Source organism: Tachysurus vachellii, chromosome 22, assembly GCF_030014155.1.
Source record: "Tachysurus vachellii isolate PV-2020 chromosome 22, HZAU_Pvac_v1, whole genome shotgun sequence".
Classification (NCBI taxonomy): Eukaryota; Metazoa; Chordata; class Actinopteri; order Siluriformes; family Bagridae; genus Tachysurus; species Tachysurus vachellii.
The window spans coordinates 3794129-3816037 of NC_083481.1; the positions used below are offsets into that span (position 1 = coordinate 3794129).

General features: G+C 37.9%; 1 protein-coding gene across 2 annotated transcripts in view; it reads left to right on the forward strand.

Annotated features, from left to right (window-relative positions):
- The window catches only part of LOC132837837 (potassium voltage-gated channel subfamily D member 3-like), a 92998-nt gene extending 74648 nt beyond the window's left edge, over positions 1–18350 (forward strand). For both annotated transcript variants that reach the window (XM_060857737.1, XM_060857738.1), the window contains exons 4-7: positions 8185–8286; positions 16407–16499; positions 17043–17305; positions 18004–18350. In XM_060857737.1, the coding sequence (XP_060713720.1) occupies positions 8185–8286; positions 16407–16499; positions 17043–17305; positions 18004–18178 (633 nt within the window). In that variant the 3' untranslated portion in view covers positions 18179–18350. The remainder of the gene's footprint in view (positions 1–8184; positions 8287–16406; positions 16500–17042; positions 17306–18003) is intronic.
- The last annotated feature ends 3559 nt before the right edge of the window (positions 18351–21909 follow it).

Consider the following 21909-nt stretch of genomic DNA (forward strand, 5'->3'; position numbering starts at 1 on the left):
TTGGTTGCTACACTATAGATAGGAAAACGTTTGTGAACACCAGGCATCTTTGCTTAGGGACCATCTCATTCCAGATTTATTCCTAGTTATGTCGCTTTGTAGAAGCCAACATTCTGTTTTCCTATTTAAGCTTAGACAAAAATTTATCAAGAGTAACTCCTCCAAGGGCTTTCTAACCACATGCACCAAATTCGGATATGTTGTAGACCCTGGTCTGAAGTTTGTTACTATGACTTTTCTAAGCGATCCGAGTTCCGGCACTTCCGGTACCGGGTCTCAAAAATGGCCTTTTTTTCCCATAGACTCCCATTATAAACTCTGGAGGTTTATAATTCGGCAAGCTTTCGAACGATCTACACCAATCTCGGCCAGCTCCTTTAGGGTGATACTCTGAACAAACTTTTAAATTGGTGTACCGACTGGCCTTTCGGTTGTGTCGCCCCAAAATATGCAAAATTAAAAAACATTTTACAACATGGACATGTGACATATCAAAACACCCAGAACAATGAGGGGAACTTCCTCATGGGTATTCTAATGACGTCACATGCTCGTCTCCACTTGCCTCCAAATGTTTTTGCACCCTAGCGCTCCACTAGATTTCACAAGTTTTATGTCCACTTGGCTCCAAAAGTAACACTGACCCTTATGTCCACTTGCCTCCAAAAAGCACCCGCCTTTGCGAATACTTGCCTCCTCAAAGCCAACATCAAAGTTTGTTGCGAAGAACTTTATAAATCTAGTTCTCTTCTGGAAAGTTGTAGATTCTAGATGTTGGAGCGAGGCGGTAGGGATTTGTGATCATTCAGCTACAAGAACATTAGTGGGATTGAGTCAGAGTCTGGGCTCTGTACAAGATATTTGAGTTCTTCAACTCCAACCTTCATACACTATGTTTTCATGGAGCGTGCTTTGTGCACAGGGCCGTTGTCATGCTGGAACAGGTTCAAACCTCTGAATTCCCGTAAAGGGAAATGAGAAATAAATTCTACAGCATGTTATCTTATACAATGTAAGAACCACATACGGTTGTGATGATCAGGTGTCCACATGCTTTAGGCTATAAAGTGTAGTTCTTCTTTACTAAAAACAACATCTACCAGTTTGAAGGGCACAATTGCAAGTATGCAAGCAATTGTTTTGCATTGAACGTATCAGGTGAACACTTCACAAAGTGGTCATAAGATCTCAGGAGTTACAAAAAGAAAATCCGCATGGAAGTATGATACGATTCCTATTATATGTTCCTATAAAATGTTCCTAGAAATAGCTGAATATAAAAAGTATTTTCTAGAACGTTTCCTTGTTATTACCTGGTCATTGCTTAGAAGTAATAGTAAAAGTGGTTTTATTTTAGGTTGTAGCATGTGGACCTACTGTCAGACAGTCTCCTCTGCAGTGTCAGAAAAAAATGGATAAGTTTAGTAATAAACTGTACTGAAAGCTGGAAGTCAGGCTCGAGAGACTAGAAGATTATATGATATATGATGAGGGTTATTTCTGATTGTTTACTGTTGCTTTAAAGGTGAGGTGCACGATGTTTGAAAGCCAATGTTGACATTTGAAATCACCAAAACAAACACGCCCCTAACCCAAATGGGTGTCACCCCTGTTTTGATAGCTCCGCCCCACATATACATACGCAACCCAGGCAATTATTAAGGCATAACCTGTTGGGGCAGCTGGCCGAGGGTATATTTTTATCAATAAATGAACGCAATGAGTAATACTATGGTAATACAAATGTGTGTTTGTAGTACTGTGTGTTGTATTGTGAAAGGTTTAGCTCCGTTTCACGTGGAAGACGAAGTTCAACACCTAAAACCCGAATCAGAGATAACGGCAGGTATCCGCCATGTCAATGTTTCAATCGCTTTCGGCTAATGACAGACTTGCGCACTGAACACTCTCTCTGCTGCATATTGAGAAGACACACCCCTTTCTGCTCATTGGCTGCACGTTTGTATTGTTTGTCGGCCCGACTCAGTTTTCTGAAGCATTTTTCAAACATCGTGCGCCCCACCTTTAATGTGACGGTGGATAGGGTAATACCATCCATCTGCCTATCCACAGGATATTATGTTAAGATATTAGGATAAGATTAACGTTTTTCTATTCTGATGGGCGTGGTCTTTTCTTGTGACCCCACCCCTGTTCACAGGCCATAAGATTTGACCAAATGGTTTGGATTTGACCAAAAGTTGGAGTAAGGTCAAAAATATGGCCTACACACTCACCAAATCTCGACCTAGCTGAACAAATTTTGGAGTCACGTGTGAGATCAGTAGAGCGTAAAAAGAAAAATAAAGTTTATTGATTTACTAAAAGGTGCATTAAATAAAGCTGTACTGGTGGCCTAAAATCCTACTAACACACTTTCTGTTGGGTTTTTCTTTTTTAATTTGTCACCCATCTGTATATAAGTACAGTATGTCTTCAACCTTACTATCTTCTGATACCCATAGACAAACTCCTTGTTATATAGTTTAATAAAAAAACATATCAGCTTAAAATAGACTAGGTTGTAATATATGACTTTTGTTCCCACCTAAATTCATTTAACTCTCAATTTAACGTGCTCTGTTTGCCATATTTCCCAAAGCCACAAAGAAAAAAGGCGACATAATGCAGCAATTTGCATTAGCTTGAGGTTGGATCGTTTGCTTTATTGAACATTTTGTTACGCCTCCTGCAAAATCTAATTACTTCAACAAGAAACTCAGTCAAATAAAACCCCAAATCCCGGGAGTGTGAATAGTGCTGAAATGGTATGTGATTGCAAGAAAGCGTATGTTTTTTTTTTCCCATTTATTTATAAGCGTGATACGGCTCAGTTGTCCCAGCGGACTGCAACGCAACCCCCAGTGGACGTTCAACCTGCTCTCCTTATGTTTAAATAACAGCAAATGCTCTCAAGTCCAGAGACAGCGCAGCTGACCTTTCAGAACTGGCACATGAAAGCAGGCATGCAAGCAGAGAGAGAGAGAGAGAGAGAGAGAGAGAGAGACTAGATGGTGAAGAGCAAGAGAGATTCACAGAGAGGAAAGAAAAAGAGAGCAAGGAGGGTCAGAGAGTTTGTTTTGGGAGACGTTTGCCCTTAATAGTGCTCTTTTGCCACAAATAGCTCCCGTCGGCAAGCTCTTGTTGGCAGTTTGGAGAGCGGAGTCATTTAGTCTACCCTTCACACCTGCCAGTTATAGAACAGCTATGAAGGTGCATGATCCTGAAAAAAAAAACAGCAGGGATAGAACTGTTTAACACAGATCTTTGACAAATTCAACATTTATGACTAATACATATACAGTAATAGATAGTACTTCTGTTGCAGTTAACTAAACAATCAACTTAAATATATGTCCTTGAGTCATTTTTATTTCACTCACCATGATCATAACGAACATTAATAATCAATATTTTTTATCTGGGTATTGTTACGTTTAACGATGCTGAACGTCATATTTTGAGACAATGGCGTTGTGGAATAAATAAATCTACCTGATTTGCTGCAAGTTACATACTAGATACATCTGGGCTTCTAGGTAGCTATAAACACTGATACCATATCTGTACATTACGAGACAAAGCCATTGTAGAATAAAGCCACCTGATTTGCTGCACCTAAATATCCTACATCTCTCTCTCTCTCTCTCTCTCTCTCTCTCTCTCTCTCGCTCTCTCTCTTTCCTTCTCTCTCATACCTGCTCTCGGTCAGGCTCACATCTGTCTGGCTGATCACCTGGAAAGGAAATCCCTCTTTTCTCTTTCCTTTTTTTATTTTTTGAGAGTCGATTAAATTATAGTCTGACTTCTCTTATGTGTTAACTGGCATTTAATCATTTCCACCATCTTTCATCTTTCAAGCTGTTGTATATATGTGTTAATTGCTACTATGTCTTCTAGTTAGCTTTAAACACAGTCAAGTCCAGATACCATATCTGTACCATACAAGATAAAGCTACCTGATTTGCTGCACCTAAAAATCCTACATTCTCTCTCTCTCTCTCTCTCTCTCTCTCTCTCTCTCTCTCTCTCTCTCTCTCTCCATCATCTTTATTATTTCCATGTAAGTAAAAGCTGTTGTAGATTCGTGTTAGAAGACTTAAACTCAGTCAAGTCCAGGTACCACATCTGTACCCTAAGAGACAAATACATTGCTGAATACAGCTACCTGATTTGCTGCACCTTAATATCCTACATTCTCTCTCTCTCTCTCTCTCTCTCTCTCTCTCTCTCTCTTAATCAGGGTCAACAGATACCTCATCCCACTTTCCTGTTTTTATTTTTTTGACAATACACTAAATTATTCTCTAAGTACTCTTATGTGGCTACCAACATTTTCTTCTTTATTGCTGCACAAATCACAAATCTCAGAGTTGATTTACTGGACCAATGAGGAGGTTGATTGTGGGCACGGAAGGTTATTGTAAATGGGCAGTCGGTAATGTTGGAGCAATGTCAAGTGCATCTATAAGAGAGAGGCAGAGCAGAAAAAGGGCAGGACATGGCCAGAGGGATACATGCGACAGCAAACAAAGCGCAACAACAAGGACATGGAGGTAATTCAGAGGCCAACTGGAGAGGACTGGGATGTGGAGAGGTGGCCCGGCTTAGTAATTATGAAAAAAGAAACGACATTGGCCTCAGTTAGGGGGGAAAAAGTTTGTCATCCTTGATGTACTTAGGTGCTGGTACAATTAAACCTTTTTAATGAAACTTTTAATGAACAGTTTATTTCCTGGTCAAGTTTCACGCATCCAATCAAATTCATCCATGTGGAAAAAGGTCTGAAGAAGCACATTGTAACCCAATTCAAATCATTTACATATATAAATTTACAATTATATTTTACTGCTTATTATGTTGTGAATTTTTTTACAAAATGGGGTCAATGGTTTTTTATTTATTTATTTATTTATTTATTTTCATTTCAGAACATTCTACATTTTCACAATCCTTACATTTTCATCAAGCTTTTAATTTACCTCAGTGAACCCTGGCAGTATGCGTAAAAGTTCCTGATAAATGCTTGGGAAAAGGAATATAGCTGCATAGATGAGATTAACCGCGTCGTACTGATTGCTTTCTGATGCCGTCTGATCGGCTGGAAGCTCTACCGAGAGCGCTTCTATCGTTTCTATCTTAATTGTATCACTAAACCAACTTATTATCATTTAATCCTTCTAAACATTTCTCTGTCACTCTGCATCTGACTGCAGACATTTTAGCAACTCCGAACTCACTAAAACGTTTCTAAACCTTTCTTAAGATAATTTTTTTTATTGATGCGTTGCATGAAAATTGCTGATTAAAGGTGTTGTCTCCGATGTTTGAAAGCCAATGTTGACATTTGAAATCACCAAAACAAACACACCCCTAACCCAAATGGGTCCTACCCCTGTATTGATAGCTCCGCCCACACATACATACGTAACCCAGGCAACTAATGTCTTTATCATAGCTGAAGGGAAGAACGATACGATTGCAGATAAACAAACAAGCAAAAATGACACACAAGCATAATCATGTAAAGGACAAAGACATATATTAGTTCTGTGTAACAAAGCAAAACCAACGTTACTCACCTATCGAGAAGGAAAAAAGCGCCTCGGCGTCTTAAGTAAAGTTGGTCACATTCACAGATTGGAGTTTCCCGAGTCAATAACTCCTGAGCTAAACGCTGTTACTACACAAAACGTGGTTGTAGCTGCGTCTCTACATTACTACGATAGAAAAGATGTGTTATTTGTGTAGTGACAGTGTTTAGCTCAGGAGTTATTGACTCAGGAAACTCCAATCTGTGAATATGTGACCAACTTCCTGCTCCTTCAGTTCTCTCCAGCACTGGAAAGCTGATCCTATATTAACACGTCCTACTTCTTACCTTATCGTAAGTCTTTCTTCACTTTCTTTTTTTATTTTTATCCTCCATGTCAATGTTAAAACCGCTTTCTGCTAATGTCACACATGCACACTGAACACTCTCTCCGCACATATTGTCAAGACACGCCCCTTTCTGCCCCTTTGTTTGGCATCCCAACATAGTTTTCTGAAGCATTTCTCAAAAATCGGAGACCCCACCTTTAATATTGAACGTCTCTTGAGACATTTATGTGAATTAAGCAGCTTTTATTTTCTTTATAATTTAGCATGTTTTTTATGATTTATATATTTTTTTATTTAAATAAATCCCAGCTTGTAAGGAAAAATGTGGTCAGATGTGGGGTCAGGCTTTTAAGGTCCCTCTGGAACTGACAGGGTAAAAGACTAAAGGGTTCGAACCTCTGACCTTCTGATCTGTAACCCAAGTCTTTACTCATCCTTGTATTTCATTCCAATAAAAACTTCCAAAAAGGTGCCCTGACCTTTAAATTAGCTAGTGTTGATATGTCTAATAAAAACTACACTAACGAACACGTCTAAATAAAACTGTATTTATAATTCGATCTCATTTGCAGGTTTTGACTCCAGTATGTTGTTGGATCAAGCAGTTGTGTGTATAACCTGGAGCCAGTGGTACACGGTTAGCCCTGGGGTCTGAATAATAACATGTGATCATACATTTTTAATGATTGGTTTTGGGTGTGGACTCGATCCCATATTCACTTTCTATGATTTATTTCCATCCACAATTTGTCTGTTTGTTTTTTGTTTTTTCGTCCTTTATTATTTGAATCGAACTCAATCTGAATCGTCTCACGCTGGTGCACCGTGAGACACGACGTAACACGTTATCGTTTTGAAATAAACCATTTTCCCAACACTCCCCTAATGCAAGTCCCCCCCCCCTCCCTCCCTCCCTCCCCCCGGGACTCAAGATCTTCACACGTCTCAGGGGAATTTGTGTGTGAGCAGCTGCAAAAGTGTGTGACATGCAGTTTTAAGACATGACTCTCACCTTGAACGTGAGAAAAGAACTCACGGCTTATCTCTCCCCTACTTTCTCATCAATTTCAAATCGTCTCTTTTCATTACGGCTCCCAGATACTTGGATCTCAAAGCTGTTTTGTGATAGAGCTGGAGTTATTTTTTTCCCCAACGATGAGACAAAAGTTTAATAGAACCTTTTCACCCTGCATTAGAGTGTAATAACAGTAGTGATAGACCTATGAGTGGCAGAGGCGGCTGAAATAAATGGACCAAAAAGGGCTGTTCTTTCATCTTTGGAGAAAAATGTGGCCCACAGTGGATGCTTGGTGAAGCTGGGATTCCAACTCACGACCTTCCCTCCCTCAGATACCATGGCTTCTGCTCGGATCTCAGCATGTCTGGCAGACATATCATCGTGGATGACAGCTCATCAGCTGAAACTCAATCCCAGCAAAACTGAACTGTTGATCATCCCAGATGATTTATCCCCAGGCAATATCCCTGCACAACGATCTGATCTCCCCTTTCGGTCATAGCTCACAACCTTGGGGTAACCATGGGTAATCAACTGTCCTTTTCTTCGCTAATGTGACACACTCATGTCAGTTCCTTCTCTACAAGAAGGATTCGGACATTTTCTTGTACTTGTTCAGTCTCTTGTCATTTCAAAACTGGACCACTGCAGGTCACTGCGTGCAGGTCTACATATGAACACAATTCGTCCTCTTCAAATGATCCAAAATGCAGCGGGACGACTTGTTTTCAGCAACTTGTTTCTTTACACAGTACTTAAATTTGATTAATTTATGGCCATTTGGTTCCACCACTATGGTACATGAGCACAGTTTCAAGACATCAGATGTTCATATGTTTCACATCTGTATTTGTGTCTGTGTGTGTGTGTGTTTTCTGTTCATGACACCGGCTGTTTGAAGTTCTGACACAATCACGCTATTAAAAAATACATCTCCAGCTTTGATAATCAAATTGTGGGAAGTCACTAGGTTAAAAAAATGTTTTTTTACTGCATTGAGTAGTTATTTGCCACCGATTTCACTCTGCATCCAACAAGCGATGATAACATCAATCGTTAAGGTCTAAGTTCATAAATAAAGTGATGTACAGTGTGAATGTTGAGTGTAATTACATAATGTGCATAATTGAAAAACACCAGCCGAACCTGCGGCTCAGGAATTCGCCTCGGGTTAATGTTTGTCTGTGGTGTGATTAATGGGTGAGGTGGTGGACTAGGGCACAAATGACAATTCATTACTCTTCCCACTGGCTGTCTGACACCGGACTTTTCTGCCCACACAGAAAACCCGTCTGGCCCGAATAAGAATAGCGAAGAAGGGCAGCTCCAACGCTTACCTGCAGAGCAAACGCAACGGCCGCCTCAACGAGCTGCTGGATCTCACTGTGAGTTTCTCTTATATATATTATATATAAATATACTGATATATTAACATAACACTGTTATAGTGGGTATTTTTAAAATACAGCCACAGGCTTTGAGTTTGATTTAGCAGGTGATTGTTTACATTTTTTATTTTGCTTCCTTATTTTTTGCCACATTTTTAAAAAGACAAAGTTTGGAGACTAACAATAGTGTACTTATGGCCAGGTGATGTGACACACAATCAATATACTTTCTATATCGCCGTAAATGATGTCATGATACATGATGATGACCAGTGTTGTGCTAGTTACTAAGAAATAGTAACTAGTTACAGTTACTAGTTAATTCATTCAAAAAGTAACTCAAAGTAATTGTGCGTTTTATGCGTTATAGTCTAAACACAAAACTGACTTAAACACAAAGTAATTTTTAAACACTATTTTATTAAAGTCAGACCAGCACAAACTGAATATATCACAAGGATTTCTGAAATAAATAACAAAACAAGCTGAATAATATATTTTGTTGTGGACGGACCAAATGTCTGCAGGGGTCGCGATGTAGTCTAGCCCCTCAAATGTTGTCTTCAGCTCACTTTCCATTTTTGACTATTCTTTATCCAAGTAGTTGGAAAAAGTTTTTCGTCCCATTTGCTGTGTGCCGCCTGAACATGTTATCATGCTAACGAGCTGTCTGAAAGCCGGTGACTCCACAGTAGAGACAGGCTGCATGTTTTCAACGACATACCGTGCAATAGCTTTGTTGATCTGTCCCTGGCTAACAGTCCGGGTGTCACAACCGGGGGCTGGAATGAGACAGACCCGTACGCAGGATAGCTTCAAATGAAGGGGGTTTAATAAATGAGGAAGACAGGTGCAAAAACATGACGAGAACTGAAATAAAACAGATGACGTCACTTAACATAGACTAGACATGACACCGGGTATAACGCAACTAATGATTCCGCGCTACATTCAGCAACGCGGCTCACTTAAATACTATAAAGATAATGACAACATTAGGAACAGGTGATGAAACAGGGAGGAGCAGACATAGGCGGGGCAGACACATGACAACAACAATAGCACATGGCCAAAAGTCCGGGTTGAATCATGACACCGGGTAAGATCTAGGCGCTGTTGTTTGGCTGGAGGGGCTTGACTCACTTCGAGTGTGTCCACCGACACCGGGTTAGCTTCTAGCTTCGTCGAGTCATATAGTTTCTGGAGGTGCTTCAACAGATTGGAGTAGCTGTTTATCGCAGTAGGTAGAACCTTCGAACCAGAAAGCCACAGCTTACATTTGACTAAAAGGTTTTTGATTTTGATGACCGTTTAATATTATAATTTCTAATAATTCTCTGGCCCATCATGCAATACCTTAGTGATAGTGAATATTCTTATGGTACCAAAGTTTTTGGACACCTGAGCATCACATCTATATGAAGGTCTTAACCAAACTGTTTCCACAAAGTACAGAATTATCTTAAATGTCTTTGTATGCTCTAAAATGAAAATTTCTCAATTTGAAACAGGAACTAAAATGTTTGAACATATTCCAGCAGGATAATGCTCCTGTGCACAAAGCAAACTCCATGAAGATACAGTATAGTTTGAGAAGGATGGAGTAGAAGATCTCGACTCTGACTTAACCCAACTATAAACCTTTTGAACTGGAGCACAGACTGCACCCCAGAGCACATACTGATCTCTCTAATGCTCTTGTAGATGAATGATCACAAATCTTCACAGACTTCTGCTACAACATCTAATGGAAATCCTCTGTAGAAGAAAAGAGTGGAGTGAATTATAACAGCAAAATTGGACTTAAGTCTGGAATGTTGTAGATGTTTAAAAAGTCATGTGATGTTTGTGTGATGGTTGGGTGTCCAGAAACTTTTAGCCATACGCATATTTATAAAATCATACATAAAACCAGGTTTGTACTTGTGAGGTAATGAGAAATACTTTTTTTTTAACTCCATCCCTAATCTGCAATGACCATCTTTATGTCAAATCCCACTGCCTGTGACACCATTTTATTGTGCTCTGTGCCAGGGTAAAGTCATGCTAATGAAATCAGGCCAGATTTAACTCACTCTCGCCTTCCATCCTAATTAGAAGCGGTGCTGATTTTAAAAGAACCGAAACGTAAAGGTTCTAGAATCATCTGTACTTGTCTGACCCGACGGTCCTTTTTTTGTTTTCTTTGAGTGTCACTCAGCGATAAAAGTCACCTCTAATTAAAATCCATTAGCATGTGTAATACATACCCCTGAACCTCCTTCAGACCTCTGTGTCAAAGCTTCAAGCCTTTGTTTTGTTAGTGCACGTGACCGTGACGGCTTCATGTGTACTGTATATCAGTTCAGGATGCTGTCATTATTCTCATCATATCAGAGAGAAAGTGTGTGTGTGTGTGTGTGTGTGTGAGAGAGAGAGAGAGAGAGAGAGAGAGAGAGAGAGAGAGAGAGAAAGGAAAAAAAAACCCTTCTGTCGAAGGTGTCAGGAACCAGGCAGTCAGAGAGGTCTCTGTTTTCTGGGCGATTTCATGCCAGAAGTTGTGATGAAGCTGTCAGAAGTTTGACACTTGGAATTACAGACGTGCCATTTCTGCCTTTCTCTGAGACTCGATGTCAGCGCAAGGAGGCGTAAGGCCTTGGGTGATTTTTTTTTTATATATATACTGTATAAAAGAATTGTATTATTGAAAAGTAAGTGCTGGTGCATTCACATTATGTTTAAAGAAAGCCTAATTTTTGACACAACCATTCAGCTATTTCAGTGTTTGTACAAACATTCAGTTCAATCAGTGTTTGTACAAACATTCAGCTCAATCAGTGTTTGTACAAACATTCAGCTCATTCAGTGTTTGTACAAACATTCAGCTCATTCAGTGTTTGTACAAACATTCAGCATCCAGTGTTTGTACAAACTTTCATCTATTTCAGTGTTTGTACAAACATTCAGTTATTTCAGTGTTTGTACAAACATTATTACGGTGTTTGTAAAAACATTCAGCATTCAGTGTTTGTACAAACATTCATCTATTACAGTGTTTGTAAAAACATTCAGCTATTTCAGTGTTTGTACAAACATTCAGCTATTACGGTGTTTGTAAAAACATTCAGCATTCAGTGTTTGTAAAAACATTCAGCATTCAGTGTTTGTACAAACATTCAGCATTCAGTGTTTGTACAAACATTCAGCTATTATGTTGTTTGTACAAACATTGAGCTATTACGGTGTTTGTACAAACATTCAGCATTCAGTGTTTGTAAAAACATTCAGCTCATTCAGTGTTTGTACAAACATTCAGCTCATTCAGTGTTTGTACAAACATTCAGCTCATTCAGTGTTTGTACAAACATTCAGCATTCAGTGTTTGTACAAACATTCAGCATTCAGTGTTTGTACAAACATTCAGCATTCAGTGTTTGTACAAACATTCAGCATTCAGTGTTTGTACAAACATTCGGCTCATTCAGTGTTTGTACAAACATTCAGCTCATTCAGTGTTTGTACAAACATTCAGCTATTACGGTGTTTGTACAAATATTCAATTATTTCAGTGTTTGTAAAAACATTCAGCTGTTTCAGTGTTTGTACAAACATTCAGCTATTTTAGTGTTTGTACAAACATTCAGCATTCAGTGTTTGTACAAACATTCAGCATTCAGTGTTTGTACAAACATTCAGCATTCAGTGTTTGTACAAACATTCAGCATTCAGTGTTTGTACAAACATTCAGCATTCAGTGTTTGTACAAACATTCAGCATTCAGTGTTTGTACAAACATTCAGTTCATCCAGTGTTTGTACAAACTTTCATCTATTTCAGTGTTTGTACAAACATTCAGCATTCAGTGTTTGTACAAACATTTGGCTCATTCAGTGTTTGTACAAACATTCAGCATTCAGTGTTTGTACAAACATTCAGCATTCAGTGTTTGTACAAATATTCAGCATTCAGTGTTTGTACAAACATTCAGCTCATTCAGTGTTTGTACAAACATTCAGCTGTTTCAGTGTTTGTACAAACATTCAGCTGTTTCAGTGTTTGTACAAACATTCAGCATTCAGTGTTTGTACAAACATTCAGCATTCAGTGTTTGTACAAACATTCAGTTCATCCAGTATTTGTACAAACATTCATCTATTTCAGTTTTTGAACAAACATTCAGCTATGTTAGTGTTTGTAAAAATATTCAGTTATTTCAGTGTTTGTAAAAACTTTCAGCTGTTTCAGTGTTTGTACAAACATTCAGCTCATTCAGTGTTTGTACAAACATTCAGCTATTACGGTGTTTGTACAAACATTCAGCTATTACGGTGTTTGTACAAACATTCAGCTATTACGGTGTTTGTAAAAACATTCAGCATTCAGTGTTTGTACAAACATTCAGCTCATTCAGTGTTTGTACAAACATTCAGCTCATTCAGTGTTTGTACAAACATTCAGCATTCAGTGTTTGTACAAACATTCAGCTCATTCAGTGTTTGTACAAACATTCAGCATTCAGTGTTTGTACAAACATTCAGCATTCAGTGTTTGTACAAACATTCAGCTCATTCAGTGTTTGTACAAACATTCAGCATTCAGTGTTTGTACAAACATTCAGCTCATTCAGTGTTTGTACAAACATTCAGCTTATTCAGTGTTTGTACAAACATTCAGCTCATTCAGTGTTTGTACAAACATTCAGCTCATTCAGAGTTTGTACAAACATTCAGCTCATTCAGTGTTTGTACAAACATTCAGCATTCAGTGTTTGTACAAACATTCAGCTCATTCAGTGTTTGTACAAACATTCAGCATTCAGCATTCAAATTTGGTTTGAGTGTTAAAAATTTGATTGTGTTCAATTTTGTTTATTATTTCATTTGGTCTTTCATTTTGACATTGACCCGCATGAGCAGATATACGGTGCGAGTGTGCGGCAAACATGTCAATATCGAACAAGACCCAGACGCACATGGTCACGGTTTCGAAGGTTCGCGGTTTGAAAGCATTCGGCTCCTGGAGAACAAGTTGTTTTGATTGGTTTTCTTTGTTAAATTAATTAGTTAAATTATAAATTATATAAAATTGTATAAATATATAAATTATAATATAAAAAATAATTAGTTAAATTATTTTATGTCATTTTGTGTGATGTGCACTTTGGCCTTATTTCAGCGTTTGTTTAACTTGGTGTTTTACAAGCTTCAGCTCTTAAGCCAGAGAGCTACACTTGTTAATGTCAGTATTTGAAGCCAACCTTAGCTCTGTCTCTGTCGGTGACCTTAAATAGCTGAATTAGGCTGGATACAAATTTCATTCATTCATTCATTCATTTTCTACCGCTTATCCGAACTACCTCAGGTCACGGGGAGCCTGTGCCTATCTCAGGCGTCATTGGGCATCAAGGCAGGATACACCCTGGACGGAGTGCCAACCCATCGCCAAACCCCCGAGGCACGGGGAGAACATGCAAACTCCACACACACAAGGCGGAGGCGGGAATCGAACCCCCAACCCTGGAGGTGTGAGGCGAATGTGCTAACCACTAAGCCACCGTGCCCCCCTGGATACAAATTTATAAACACAAATATTTTTGTGAATCATCAGAATTTTGGTGTTGATGAAAATTCAAGTGGTTCAGAAAAATGCTTGTATTCTATGTTCACTGCTGAGTTTGTGTATATTTAGATCTCATTAAGATAAACCTCAAATGACTGGCGTAAAAGCATATCATCTCTGATGAGTTCATGCAAATGGTTTCATATTGTTTCAACATAAAAAATAGTGATCAATTAGGACAAAAATATTGGTGACCTATAAAACCCACTGGTTAGAGTCTCGTCACCTGGTGTGTGCTCTGCTTGAGATAGAGCTACAGTACATGGACATCATTTGACTCATGGGACTGCTGTGGATAGAACCACTTGGAGACAATCACACCGTTTATGAACTGCCTTTGCGTCAGTCAGCTTTGTGCTCGGATCTTCATCAGTGAACATTTGAAGACGGCAGGAAGGAATTAGTTTTAAGTAATTACCTCAGAAATGACTCTGACCTGTTAGTTCCTCAGGAGCTCTTGGTTACACAATTCCACTCGACTACAAACTGTTGTAGAAAGGACGTTATTTACATTGACATTATTTCCTGTCCAGTGTCACCCAAATGAGGATGAGGTTCAATTCTGAGTCTGGTTCCTATCATGGTTTCTTCCTCATACCATCTCCGGGAGTTTTTCCTCACCACCATCACCTCAGGCTTGTCATTAAGGATAGTTGTTAGAGATAAATAGTAACTTAATTTTAAACTTTAAAATTTTTTTTCCTGTTTCCATACTTATGTAAAGCCTAGACAAATGAATTGAATTGAATTGAATTGAAAATGAGGAAGAGTGAGCATGTGTCTATAGCCGCGTTCACACTTCAAGTCTTAATGCTCAATTTGGATATTTTGCTCAGATCTGATTTTTTTGTTTGGCTGTTCACATTACCTTTTAAAATGTGGCCTATATCAGATACCAGTGTGAACTGTTTGCTGTTTCGAACCGACCCGCATGCGCAAACGAACAATAACATTGACGTCACACGCAGCACACCGTTGCGATAAAGTTGGCGAGGTTATGGAGGAAGTAAGCATTTTCGCTTTTATTTCTAAATGTTTGTGTAATGGCAGCACAAAGACGCAGTGTTTTGAAAATTTTCGGATGTCGAGGGCAACTTTTGATTATTTGATCCATTTTGTAGGCGTAGTCACGTTTGTGTGCGAACTCGCCGGTGTGTAATTGTGACGAATGTCGATGTAGATTGACATAAAAGTCGCATCAAATCCGTCTCGGTTGTTCACACTGCGGCCACATTGGAAAAAATCAGATTTGGGTCTGATTCAGGACCACATATGGAAGTGGTCTGAATCTGATTTGAAAAAAATCAGATCTGGGCTAGATTTGAGTGTTCACACTACTCCTGAAGAAGTCTGACCTGCTCACTTGACCCCAAAAAAATCAGATTTGGGCCACTTTTACCTGCAGTGTGAACAGGGCCTATGTGACTCGCTGCGGTGGCTGAGCTGCGTTACTGGAAGATTTAGTGAAATGTTTAGTTGTTGTTTTGTTGGTTTTATCTCAGTGAGTTTTGTTTTTATGATGGCTAAACGTAAGTAAATCATACCATAAAGGCACTAGAGCATTTCCTCCTGATTAAAGGTTATGTGAGTATCAAGAAATTTAGCTTTACTGATGTCAATTTTTTATTGTTTTCACACCGATTTCTGTCAGACTGATTAAAAAAAGTTCATCTTTTGTTATACATCTATTTCTACAGGTTTTTACAAACATTAGAATATGAGTTAGAATAATAATATACTGTAATGTATATAAAAGACCACCGGTTCTCTGAGCCGCACTCGGGATTGAATGAAATGATGTTTTCTTACAGTTAGGTGGAAAATCTGGAGCAACTGTAGTTCCTGAATGAAAAAAAATAATTAATTGTCTCCGTTTCAAAATGTTAAAATTGTTAACATTTCTAAACCCAAAAATCAAATCGTTAGGAAGATAAATTTTGCTCTGGACCAGATCTTGAAGAAGCAGCATCATATGCAATAATATGCTCTGAGATGAGCTTTCCAGGGAAGCAGAATCTATTTAAATGATATAAAGAAATTCAGAACCAGATAAAAAAGGCATACTGTTGGCAATAAGGAATATTTACATTAGCTTTTTATATATTTTTACATTGAAATTATTTTATATTACTGTAGATTTCCTGCAAAGGATGTTCATATATTATGTCTATTTTTGGCTTGGGTGCAGTGTTTCTGAGGTGTAAGAAAGAATATATATATATATATATATATATATATATATATATATATATATATATATATATATATATATATATATATATATATATAAACGTATTTAATTATTGTTGTTAATTGTAATAAAATAACTTCATGATGAACTTCTTTATGAACTCTGAACTTCATAATCTTCATAATCTTATATGTACAAACTTTTGCACCTGACCATGAAATTCGTATAATCTTAACTGCGTCGTTTTTTGTAAAATATATTGATACAGTAAATGTGTGTGTGTGTGTGTGTGTGTGTGTGTGTGTGTGTGTGTGTGTGTGTGTGTCAGGGCTCAGAAGAAGAGGAGCAGCACATGAATAAGACCCCGTCGTTATTGGAGAGTCAACACCACCACCTACTGCACTGCCTGGAGAAAACCACTGTGAGTGTGAACGTGTCCCGTCACAAGCCTAACACAATACTCTGAGCGTTTCAGTTGTTCAGTCATTTGGGTCGTTTGTAAAATGTCTAGCAGCAGTGAGTGTGTGAGTGTGTGAGTGTGTGAGTGTGTGAAGGCGACTGGATTTGAGCTAATAATCTCAAGGACATGAATGTGAGGGGATTCATCAGTTCAGATAATTCAGAAAATTCTGTGGTGTCTAACATTTGTGTGTGTGTGTGTGTGTGTTTCTCTGTCTTCATCTCGCTCTCTTTCTGATTCTGTGTGTCTTTCTCACTGACTCTTTCTGAGCTCGCTGTATTTCACTTTCTTTGCTTTTCTCTCTCTCTCTCTCTCTCTCTCTCCTTCTCTCTCTCTCTCTCCTTCTCTCTCTGTCTCTCTCTCTCTCTCTCTCCCTCTCTTTCTCTCTCTCTCTCTCTCTCTCTCTCTCTCTCTCGCTTTGTCTCTCTCTCTCTCTCTCTCTCTCTCTCTCTCTCTCTCTCTCTCTCTCTCTCTCTCTCTCTCTCTCTCTCTCTTCTCCACCAGGCTCATGAGTTTGTGGATGAAGATTTGTACGAGCAGAATTGTATTGAAGGAGTACCGCAGCTGCAGAACTTTCCTTCTCGCAGCCCCTCTTTCTCGAGCAATGAAGACTACACAGGAACCTGCTGCACTCGCCGCTCACGCAAAAGACTTGCACTGCCCAACGCCAGTCTGTCCACCACACACACGCACACACACACGCAGGACCTGCAAGAGCTCAGCGCCATCCACATCCAATGTGGAGATCAGCTGAGCCTCGGACCGAGGTGAACGAGTGGTGAACGAACCCTGTTTTCTCTCTCTCTCTCTCTCTCTCTCTCTCTCTCCCTCTCACACACACACACACACACACACACACACACACACACTTACTCTCTCTCTCTCTCTCTCTCTCTCTCTATACCTCTCTCTTTCGCTCTCTCTCTCTGATCCAAAAAGACATTGCTATATAGTTAGACTCTTGAGTTTTAAACCAATTAATACAATTAATTAAAATAACAGATCATATCAGTTACCAAATTGCTTTCTATATTCTTCCGCCACCTCATGACAACACTCTTGATTCATTTTCTCTAACTGGAGCACTGAAAGTAGTTCCAGTTTACAAGTTTTATGTGTATGAGCTTTTTGCTTGTGTATAGATGCTCTATATAATCTAAGCTCAACAATAAACTAAAGAAAATCACTGATATGGTGAATGAGACATGTAGATCTGGTAACATGACATGCAGAGACAAATAAAACAGTGAGGAAGTAGTTTATATCTGATATATCGTTAGAAATGAATGGATAAAAAGTATGACACATTGTTCATTAATAAACAAAATGATTTTAGGATCAGGCCACATCACGTCATCATGTCATCATCCGATAACAGAAATTTGTTGTGGATAGATATTAATAATATGCTTTAAACCAAATAACTGAAACAAAATCTAACAAAACTTGTTCATATTTCCTCCAGCTGTCGCTCCAGTCTCAACCTAAAGCCGAACGATCGACAGATAAACTGCAGAGGGCAGCAGATCACCACAGCTATCATCACCCTGCCTTTGCCAAACTCCATCACCACCTCCTCCATCACCCCCACTATCAACACCACCTCCAGCTCCAGCATAGTGAAGGTCTCGGCCTTGTGAACGAACAAGAGGAACTGTAGGAGAGCAGAGCAGGGCCATGAGCCTTGAGCTGAACACGTCTAATGGACACACTGTGGGATTTATCTAATTAAACAAAAAACGTAAAGGATGAGGCGTAAAGGTCGAAGACCGTAGCTAGAAGACACTGTGTACTGTCTGAAAATGACGTATAATCCTGAACATTTCTGGACTGGTTTCCAGATTTGTGACCGAGGTGTTCAAGAAGGAGATGGAAAAAGGAGATAGATGTTTAAAGATGGTTTGAAGATGCTAGGAGCAAAGAGCAGTACATAGAAGAATCAATGTGTTTTCCATATTGTGTGTTATTCCCAGGTTCTAGAGGTATCTGTTTAAGTCAGAACATACGGTTGTGTAAAATGGGCAAGATTACACTGTTTTATTTAAGTCGTTTTTTTTTCCACACAGCCAAATGACATTCTCATCTATTTTAGAAAAAAAAAAGAGTTTTAATTCTCTTCGATTAGAAACACGGTTTAGATTTTTTCTGGTCTGTTTGCTTTTCTTTCCTTTCATTCTATTATATTTTCTTCTCATTAAAGTTTAAAGCATTCTCTCTCTCTCTCTCTCTCTCTCTCTCTCTCTCTCTCTCTCTCTCTCTCTCTCTCTGTCTTTTATCTCTTTATTCTAACATAATTCCAGTTTGAACTCACACATTAGTCATCACTCAATAGACTTTGCTCTACAGTAAGTCGATTAGTGGTTACAACTCCTACATCTCGCTGTAGTCCATCTTCGTGGCAGTAAGAAAATAAAGTAAACGGCCCGTTAGAAGCTCAGAGATCCTTGTTGCCCTGTCTAATGTGAACGTATTTGTCTGTGCATCGTGACTGTTTAGATGAATAGTGATTTGACCGCTTAAGATTATGGGAGAACCTGAAAGGCTTCGATTCACAAACCCGACATTTCACCTGAAGGCCACCTCGAGCCCTTAAACAGGCAAAGCACATTTGTATAAAAAAAAAATTAAAAAAACAAGAAATTGCTTAACCATTTTTTGCTAGTTAAGTTGTTTTTATATAACAAATATAACACGTGTAACACGTCACCTGATCCCTCTGTCATAAGACTGCCATAATCCTGCCATAAAGATATCATAGATATCTATAAGTTTCTTCTTTAATTTAGAACAAATCATTACAGCTCTATTTGTCTGTTAATTTTGGCTGATGTCTAGTTAAAATTGCTTTACCTGAACCATATGTCATAAGACTGACATAATCCTGTCATAAACACATCATGGAGGTTAATAACTGACACAGCCATTTATTTTAAATGATTTAACAATATATGACAGCTAATATTATACATTAATGTTCGTGGCTCTCTGTTTAAAATTGTTTTATCTTAACCATTTTCATAAGACTGATATAATCCTGTCATAAACACATCATGAGAGATAATAACTGTCATAACTGTTTCTTTTCCATAATATAACAAAACATCATAGCCCATGCACTTCGTTAATTTTGGGGATCTCTGGTTAAAATTGCTTCACCTGAATCATGTGTCATAAAACTGTTATAATACTGTCATAAAGGCTTCATGGTGCATAGTAACTGTCATAACCATTGATTTTCAGCGATCAATCATATGAATATATATGTTATGCATTGTTTGCTCCTCTCTGGTTAACTTTACCTGAGCCATGTATCATAGGTTTGACATAATCATATCATGTCATGAATGATAATAACTGCCATAACAGTTAATTTCCTGTGATATAACAAGACAAGGCATCCTTACATACACAATCATTTTAACTCATCTATGGTTAAGATTGCTTACCACCTATCATAATACTGGCATAATCCTGTCATAAACATATTATAAGACATGACAGCTTATTTTCAGTGATCTAACACTATATCACAGCCTATGTTACATGTTCATTTTGCTTTATCTCTACTTCAGAATGCTTTTCCTGAGACGTGTCCTTAGATTGACATAATTATGCCATAAACATATCATAAGTGATAATAACTGTAATAGCATAAACTGTCGTTAACAGTGTATTCCCAGTCATAAAGCAATCGTCCTAAGTTTCATCCTTTAAAGTTGTTTTACCTGATGAAATCATATGACTGACATAGTCTTTTTATAAACAATAAAGTACAGTAATTACAGTTTACTTTAAGTGACACAAGATGACGTAGCATGTTACACATTAAATATAAAAAAGAAATCATTACAAAACTGGACACATTTTAATTCTGGTTAATTCCAGCATTATTTAGATGTGTTCTGTGGCATTGAAAAAAGTGTTATAACCACTTATAACCATGATATGACATTTTTCATTTTTCTTTCATAATTTGGAGTTATTTAACAGAAGCAGTGCACAGAAAAACACTAGATATTGTGTTTATTTTGCACTTCCTGTAACAACACCCAATGTCATAGGATTGACATAATTCTGTCATTAACATATGAGACAATGTCATAAGAGTATATTATTAATAATTACTCGTTAAAAAAGTTCATTTTGGTTAATTGCACCGGAGTAAGTTCCTGTTTTGTGACAGTTTGTTTAGAACAACTTCATAACCCATCATAGACAGTGTATAAATCATTTATAATCACAGTATTAAAAAGTACCAGGTAACAAATCCCAGTTTTCCCAGAACATCATGGATAACATTAGTACTTTCCTTTTGTTTTATTTTCTTCTTCTTGGAGGTTATTTTAAATATTAGAAAATGTTTAAGTTTTATAAAAAATATATTGCTAAAATCAGAATTATTCATTACACACTCACCGTCTCCTGCCATATGACACTTTATAGCCAGACTGAATAAACCATCACAGAAGCAGGTCATGTGACACGCCTGTTTGAACTAAAATAATTCAGGAAATCTCAGCTTTGTGGTGCATGCCGCCTGTTTAAGGGCTTGAAGTTTAAAGCCCTCACGCTGACAAATGAACATTCTGAAAAGTAGATAACGTAACCATGCATTAAATGCATTCAGTTAGTGAGCTGATATTGTTTAATGTTCAAATTGTGCGTTGATATTTTGTTGCATGCTACAGCATGCTTTGGTGTTATTGCCAGTTTCAGAAATTATTTCAGATTTCTTCTTTTGTGTGTCTGGTATAATGATTTTTTTCCCAGTTATTTTTCACATTTTTCCCCAAACATTTAAAGTACAGACACAACAGGAACACAAACTTTACTCAGAAACTGCATTCCGAGGAAATGTTCTCCCATAACAGTCCGCTCTCTCGTTTTTCAGGGGTTTCTTTGTTTGTTTATTTGTTTGTTTGTTTGTTTGTTTTTGAGCCTGATTTTCAATGTCTGTTGTGCATTATTCTGTAAAATGTTGTTTCATTTATGACTTTGTCCTTGTGAAAGAAGCATCTGATTAAAAAAAAAATAATTATTAAAAAAAAACTACTCAAACTGCTTAAATTAAAAGGTCTCCGTTTTCTGGAATGATTAGAGTCATTATTCTCATTATTAAAGGTACTGTGGAGTGGAAAAGTTTCAAAAAAATTCAGATCTGCTTAAAATCTATTTTTTTTGACATGCATTAAAGATTCAAATGCATCGCTTGACCGTGACCCAGACAGCATGTAATTTATTGAAGAGATTCTGATGAGATTCTGGCTGTATGATTAAATATATAAATATTAATATATAAAATCTTTCCTATCTACTCTTCAATGGCTGTAGATAAAAGTTAGAGGCTGTATCTTATTCCTACAAACGTGTG